This window comes from Hyalella azteca, unplaced genomic scaffold (genome assembly GCF_000764305.2).
Source record: "Hyalella azteca isolate HAZT.00-mixed unplaced genomic scaffold, Hazt_2.0.2 contig2461, whole genome shotgun sequence".
NCBI lineage: Eukaryota > Metazoa > Arthropoda > Malacostraca > Amphipoda > Hyalellidae > Hyalella > Hyalella azteca.
The window spans coordinates 201,403-209,264 of NW_025932734.1; the positions used below are offsets into that span (position 1 = coordinate 201,403).

General features: G+C 48.5%; 1 protein-coding gene across 1 annotated transcript in view; it reads left to right on the forward strand.

Annotated features, from left to right (window-relative positions):
- Positions 1-5,774: 5,774 nt before the first annotated feature.
- LOC108674582 overlaps positions 5,775-7,862 on the forward strand; it is a 9,558-nt gene continuing 7,470 nt past the window's right edge. Inside the window, 1 exon segment of the mRNA XM_018162546.2 lies at positions 5,775-6,793. Within this exon segment, the coding sequence (XP_018018035.2) occupies positions 5,834-6,793 (960 nt within the window). The 5' untranslated portion in view covers positions 5,775-5,833.

Below are 7,862 nucleotides of genomic sequence, written 5' to 3' on the forward strand. Positions count from 1 at the left end.
GTCCGCACCAGACCAACGACCTGACACAGGCGACCAGACCAACGACCTGATACAGGCGACCAGACCAAGCTAGACCACATGTAGTGCCTTCATATAGCAGCATAGCTGTAATGGAGCATCTGATATGCTCTAACGCTGCCTAATATTGAAGTATTCTTCGCCATTCAAAAGTCTTAGTATCGTGTCGCTACTTCCTCTATTGATTTCTGCTGATTTTTTGTGCACTGTTTCTTCTATTGGAAAATGACGCTCTTTAAGAAGAGAACTGCTCTATGAGTTTAATGTAAGGGTAACATTATGAGGTGCTTTACGTCCATCACGTGACCGTTTCCGTACTGCAGTTGCTTATATATAACAAATAGCATATGTGGTTCGTAATTGTACAAGTCATATTGGCGGTCCCATATGAGGATGCTTCATAATATATCGAGCTCTGTAATGCTCCTTTATTTCACAAATAGTGTAGCGGAGTTGTCCATGTAAACACATAACACATGCGTGCAAGTGTATGAACTATAGAGTATTATTATTAATAAATATATCTACAGGTCAACAATATTATTATCTCCCTTACTGCCATAACGCAGGCTACTTGCAATGGTGCTTCACTACTTGCGCGCTGCCTGACTCTCCTGCTCAACGACAAGCTCCAACCATGCAATTGAAGACCAAGCAATGAAGAGACTAATGCTTCCAGTGAGATGGGAGAAGAGTAGCGTATGGAGCAGTAGTGGCGTCCTAGCAGGCGTCTCCTCTCTAATGAGTGCGCCATGGGATACTGGCGTCTATGGGAGGCAAGAGCTGGTGAGATCCTATCCTCCTTGGTAACCATTGCTCCTTAACCACATTGAGCTCCATGGTAACCATTGCATCTTGCTGGTGAGCTCCTTGTAATCAACAATTGCGCATGCTCACAAGAGAACACAAAATACTCGACCTATTTTCCCCTAACAATAAAGGGCTGGTGGCTGATGAGTGATTTGAGGACAGCTCTGTCAGACCATCGTCTGATGGTCTGACCATCAGTCAGTGTGGCAGAAACAATCAAAATTCGAAGTCAGCCCTGGCCTACAGTGCAAGCTCGTCAATGCCGCTCTAATATACAAGCTATGCGAAGTATTACGCAGTGCGTGCGTCACCCGCCGAATATAACGAAACCCAAAAGACGCATAATTCATAGTCAGAAAAATCCTCATGAAGCGAATGCTTTTGAACAAGCGGGGCTATAGAGAGGCGAAGGCTGGTGCGTCAAAATGAAGAAATTGAAATGCAGCTTCGAGCCTCGCACGAGTCGAAAAATCGGAAAGAAGAGGAGAGAGCTGTTGGCACTATTATGAATAACCCAAAATATTTCAATAAATAAGTCCAGTTAGTAGACAAAACAAGGACTATTACGGGACTTCTGAGGTGCGCAATTTGAAAATGTCAGAAACCGACGTTATTCAAGAATACTCAATTGAAGTCCATGAGAAACTGCCAAAGGCTTGTGTTGATGAACATAGTTTAAATACCGGACCTGAAAAGCAGTATTCAACTATCTACTTGTTCGGCTTCGGGGACGGAAGCTGTCCCTGTGATATTGCTGTAAAATAATGTCTGAGCACAAACTGTGCAAAATTTTCGAAAGCCTTTGACGAAGTTGAATTGGAAGTGCTCTTCAGATATTGAGACTAGGTATTGTGAGTCAGAGGGTGGGTGTTGTCTTGGATCTGCAACGTCCTTTCATACCTATTTCAACCTGTCGTTTTTGAACTCTCGATTTCAAACGAGGCGAGGGTAAAAATGGAGTTCCATAGGGAACGGTGCTTTGTCCGATGTTCTTCATTGGTGGACATCGACATAGAAATGAGCCACGCCTCCACAACTTCATTTGTGTACCTACGATACTAGAGTGCTGATGACGTTTACAGGCTTGGTGGACTGTGGGGGTGCAGATCTGTACGGTGCGCAATATATGACTGTGCCCACGTGAGGAACGGCCAATTCAACAGGGTCGAGTATAAAGCTATGAGAGACATAGGCGACAAAAGGGTCGGGATTAAACACCGAGTTCGCGTCTGGTGACCACATAGCCGCAATAGCTGCGAGAGGCAGGCGTCTGACAGTGTGGATCTTGCGGACACTCGGAACATGAGAGGTTGAACCGAGGGTCACGCTCTTCAGGGACCTTGTCATCCCGCTACCCGAGTACTGCTGTCTACTGTTGATGCAGTGCAACAATTGGCAGAAGTTCAGCGAACTTTTGTGTCTGGGACATGAACTATTGATCGAGGCTGAAGCATTTGGGTCCATATTCGCTGCAACAGAAAAATGAAGCCGTCAAGATTGTAACGTAACACAACGAGAGAAGTGAAAGTGCAAGATACCCCAATTACGCAACAGAGCAATGCTCCAAGATTGATCTCTGTAAGGATCCCTTTGGCGAAGCCGAGGCTTTTTAACGCATCACTGATGAAGGTTGAGGAGGGAAGTTCACCCAAGAGGCTTTCAAGAGCTTGCGCCGGCTGTGTTCGCTTGCGCCGGCTGTGGCAGCAAGCAGACGCGTTCGCCTAGGCTCTGTTGATGAAATCAGATTTTATCGTTACTTAAGTCACGCCGGTGTATAATAATTTGCATCTTGTGCTGCAAACTACGTCATGAGTCGTTGAAAGTAAGTGCATATTGACAAATGATGTACCACTTTCGAGTATCTTTGAAGGTGAAACGTTGATCCTCCCTCTGTAGGCATCTATTACAGTTCAATACCCGATCAGTCAGCTCAGTTTAAATCTGCATGTGGCTATAAGCAGGCATACGTCGTCAGGCTCCATTCAATCTCGAATTTTCTCTCTGCTGTGCCTACGCATGTATACGAATCTGATACCCAAATTATGCTAACTGCGTCGCGTGTCGATGCGAGCGATTTTTGGCCAAGAGTTCTATACTTTGAAACAAATTTTGACGTCGGCTCGTTGGGCACTATGATCACACTGTAGGCATGCTCTGTAAGACACCTGATTGGTTAACCCGGGTTTAATCTAGCTGCTATTTATGGCACAAGTAACTTTTCGGCGAAGCAACTGCTGGGCCCGCTATCAGCTGCTGCAACTCTATTTTCGTCCGTCTGTGAGATGGACGATTTACTCATCGTGCCGCCCCTGCACCCTATACGTCTCATCGGAGGTACTGCGGCGGCTAAAATAGGCATATTGCTGCAACTTATCGGCAGCGGGCGAAAACGGTGCGTTATTTATCTATGGTAATAAACCGTCGCCACGGCAGCAAACATTTGTGCACAGCTCTGCGTCCACAATATCCGCTCGCTTAATAACAAGATAGACGAGTTTCTTGATTAACATCCATCGCTCACTCTTACTTGATGTCGTCTCCCTGGCCGAGACGTGGCGCGATGCTGCCTCGGTTGCCATCGCACGTCTTCGCGCTCAAGGACTCCCGTTATTCTAGCGGCACGGCGCCGCACGCGACCTGACACTCAAGCGACGCACCACAGCGGCTTGGTGATCGTTGCCGACAAAGGCGTGCACCTTACCACGCTTGTTATAGTCGCTCAACCCGCCTTATTTTGAGCTGCTGTGCGTTATAGGGTCGCTTGCGCCTCATTAACGTGCGTCGCTGCCATCATCTATCGTCCAGGATAGGCTGCTCTGCCATGTGAATTTTTCGTTAGATTATGTGATGTTTTCGCCAGACATATGACTATCACCCATGATTTAATCACTCGCCTGGATCTCGTCGACAACCCATGTGTCCATGTTAGAACCCACGTTCTAAAGTCCCTCTTCGGCATGGTTTGTCACGTGACATTACCGACGCATGACAAGGGCGCACTGTTGGACGTTGTCATCACGCGTGCTGACCTTCAACTTCTGCCCGTCGATATCATCGACACTGCAATAACCGACCACGGGCTACTTCAGTGGACGGTGCCACTGAATTATAATTACAGGCACCAAAGAGTCGACGCTCAGTGTAGCGACCTTTGAACGTATGGCGGTGGTTGAGCGCTCCGCCCTCGCTAAATAGACTAATTGAAGAGGTCATATCAATGCTCGGATACTGTGAGCGCTCATGAATTACTTAGGTGCTTTTAAAATAAAAGTTTAGCTGTGCGCGTGTCGTCCGCGATGTCTTGCGTGGTCTGCGTGTATCAGTGCTGTGCTGGTCCTAGTCATACCTCAGCAACAGATTCCATTGCGTTCGACGCGAGCACCCGCTTCTCCATCGTCGTCGGTGATCTGCGACCTACCACAGGGTTCAATTCTTGGCGCAATCCACTTTTTTATATACTGTTGACGTGTTGCACATAATTGTTTGGCATTATGTAACTTCACATTTATCTACCGAACTTTATCGGCTACTGTGGTCCGGCGGACAATGAGGCATTGCAGCACCAGAGGTCTCTACATGGACGCCGTCTCAGACTGGATTCGTTCCAACCGTCGCCAGCTCAATACATCCAAAACCGAAACGAGGCAACGAGTTCGTCACTCCAGCTTCTTTGGTTAGCAGCAATGGGCATTCAGCTGGACTCCATACTGTCTTTGAACAGTTCACATATCCAGAGTCACCATCGTCTGTTTTAGCACCCAGCGACGAATTTGTCCCTCGTTTTGACCAGATTGGCATTTTATGGACTTGCGATCACAGCTCTTGATAAACCGCGTTTCGTGATGAACGCCGCCACGCGACTCGGTATGTGCCACGCGAACATATGCTAGCGTAACACCTCGAAAACATCCAGCTCCAGCCCATGGCTCCAGCCATTATGAGTTTCCGCTGCCGTCAAGGTCACAAAGTCTGCCACTCTCCACCAACCCTAGCCACTCCCCACCAACCCTAGCCACTCCCCACCAACCCTCGCCACTCCCCACCAACCCTCGCCACTCTCCACCAACCCTCGCCACTCCCCACCAACCCTCGCCACTCTCCCCCAACCCTAGCCACTCCCCATCAACCCTCGCCACTCTCCTCCAACCCTCGCCACTCTCCCCCAACCCTCATCATAAGACATCCCCGTCACTCCGTCATCAATCCTCATTATCAGTGCGAGGGTCTGGTGACTGCGAGGATTGAAGCTGTCGTGTTCACCAACACAGAACGCGCGCACCGCTTGTGTTCACCAACACAGGGCGCGCGCACCGTCTGTGTTCACCAACACAGAGCGCGCACACCAACACTGAGCGCGCACCGCTTGTGTTCACCAACACAGAGCGCGCGCACCGCTTGTGTTCACTCATGCTCCATTCATTACCAGGATCGGTCATGTAGATATTCCACTGATATCCTTTGTTAACCGCCACATAACCGCCTTTAACACTGGTGGCCCAGTGGTTACAGTTCAGAGTACCAAGATTGGCGCAGAGAGGCGCGGGTTCGATCCCAGCTCTGTGCGCCAGTTTCTGGTCAGAATCGGCGAGGAGGCCGGGCGGTTAAGCACAGCAGAATTGAAGCAGTGAGTTGCGAGTTCGAGACAGCAAAATGATGTGAATGTTCTGCGATGTTAAGAATCGGCGACAGGCCTACTGCCTAATAAACGCTGAAACCGCTATTATTATTATTATATTATTATTATTTTATTCTTGCTCCACGCGCACCAAAATCTATAGGCCCCCTGTGGCAGTCGCACCAAATGTCTAGCTGAGCCTTTGGTCAGTTCTCTCTCGGGTGTCATTAAATTCACGCAGGTATCCCAAAGGAAATGTCTTTTTAGAGTTACTGTTCAAGTTTTTTGTGTCTCTGAGTTCAAGTTGTTTATTCTTCTCGTGCAGAATTAATTTTTTTGGTGAGTAAATGTGAACTCATTTTATTTAAAACGGCAGCATTTTGCTTAGTCATGGCCCACAGATCACCTTCTTGTGGACAAGTGTACTTTAATTTAATCAAAAGATGTTCATTTTTATACAATTCACCTCATCGTCTCCATGTCAACTCCTTCTCTGTAAGTACAACTAAACACAACTGCACCCTCTCTGCCAACCCTTCATATGTTCGCAACCGCCACGTCGTCACCTGCCCTGCAAACGTTGGCACCCACGCGGTATCGCTGCCACTTGCCATCACAAGTTACCTAACACCTCGCCACACACGTGTCATTATTATGGCAGCTGCCAGCAACAGTAACCAGTTACTGGGTGGAGCTTGCAGAGGACGCTTTGCAGCTCAGAGCACAGCCGCCATCTTGACTGACTCTTCATTGGGAGATTGTGAGCGTTTTCACAGCAGTGAATTACCTTCATCCGTCACAGTTGGTTCAGGCAGTCGGCAGTGCAGTCACAGCAGTGAAGTACCGTCACTCGTCACAGTTGGTTCCGGCAGTTGGCAGTACAGTCACAGCAGTGAATTACCGTCACCCGTCACAGTTGGTTCCGGCAGTCGACAGTGCAGTCACAGCAGTGAAGTACCGTCACCCGTCACAGTTGGTTCAGGCAGTTGGCAGTGCAGTCACAGCAGTGAAGTACCGTCACCCGTCACAGTTGGTTCAGGCAGTTGGCAGTGCAGTCACAGCAGTGAAGCACCGTCACCCGTCACAGTTGGTTCAGGCAGTTGGCAGTACAGTCACAGCAGTGAAGTACCGTCACCCGTCACACGTGGTTCACCAGATTTCCTATCGGCCAGCATAAGTGGTTCCTCATCTCGTCTTTCAGCGCGTACACGCGCAGAGCCAAATTCACATCGTTTCTTGACCGGTTCATGCGGTTCGCGGGCTCGTGCGTTCTCAACTGCTGCTGTCACTATGGAGTCGCTGCAGCAGAAGAAGGCTGCCTTCACGCCTCCCGATAACCTCGGCACCAAGGTTAGTGTTACTTTCCTCTTATTATCATCAGTATATGTATTTGCTTTATTAATAGTGATAACCGTTTTATTGGTACTGCCCTTAGTATTGGCATTTTCATCTCATTATTAGTATCACCATTACCTTGATTATTATTTGTATCATCACTAGCACAACATTATCACTGATCAGCTGTTACTGTTATTGCTGGAGATGAATAATGACTTTTATTGACAACATCAGAACTTGTTCGTGCAAGTGCGTGCTAATTAATCATAGTTAATTATGATGATGCGATGCTGGGAAGATCCACCCTGACCGCCAATAATGAAGTATCTGCTTCTCATGTCAATCCATTGCAAGGATTGAATCTTGTTTTGCTCGGCACTTATTCCTTGTTTCGATCTTTTGCGTCGCATTTTATTTCATAAATGATCGCATTTTTTGAGAGACCAGAAATCGAAGTAATGCATCTTAACGAAGGATAGAGGAATTTTTTTTTTCAAAAACAACTTTTTATTTAGTTGGGTGTCGAGAAAATTAACTGGATGCGTAATTGAAGTTATAGGAATAGCAGAGTTTGAGTAGCATTGCGCCTCGTGAATATGAGTTGCCGAGTAACCTTGAACGTTAGATGCCTCGGCCTCTGAACAGCATCGTAGATAACCTATCTGACCGCTCTACCTCACTGTTCTACCTCTCTGCTCTACCCCTCTGTTCTACCCCCCCTCCTCACCACGCACAAGGACGTTCTCACAACAAACCACGTCCTGTCAGCAGCGCCTGCACCACACACCCTGCCCCCCATGCACCACACACCCTGCCACCCATGCACCACACACACCCTGCCCCCCATGCACCACACACCCTGCCACCCATGCACCACACACACCCTGCCACCCATGCACCACACACACCCTGCCCCCCATGCACCACACACCCTGCCCCCCATGCACCACACACACCCTACCACCCATGCACCACACACACCCTACCACCCATGCACCACACACCCTGCCCCCCATGCACCACACACCCTACCACCCATGCACAACACACACCCTGCCCCCCATGCACCACACACCCTGCC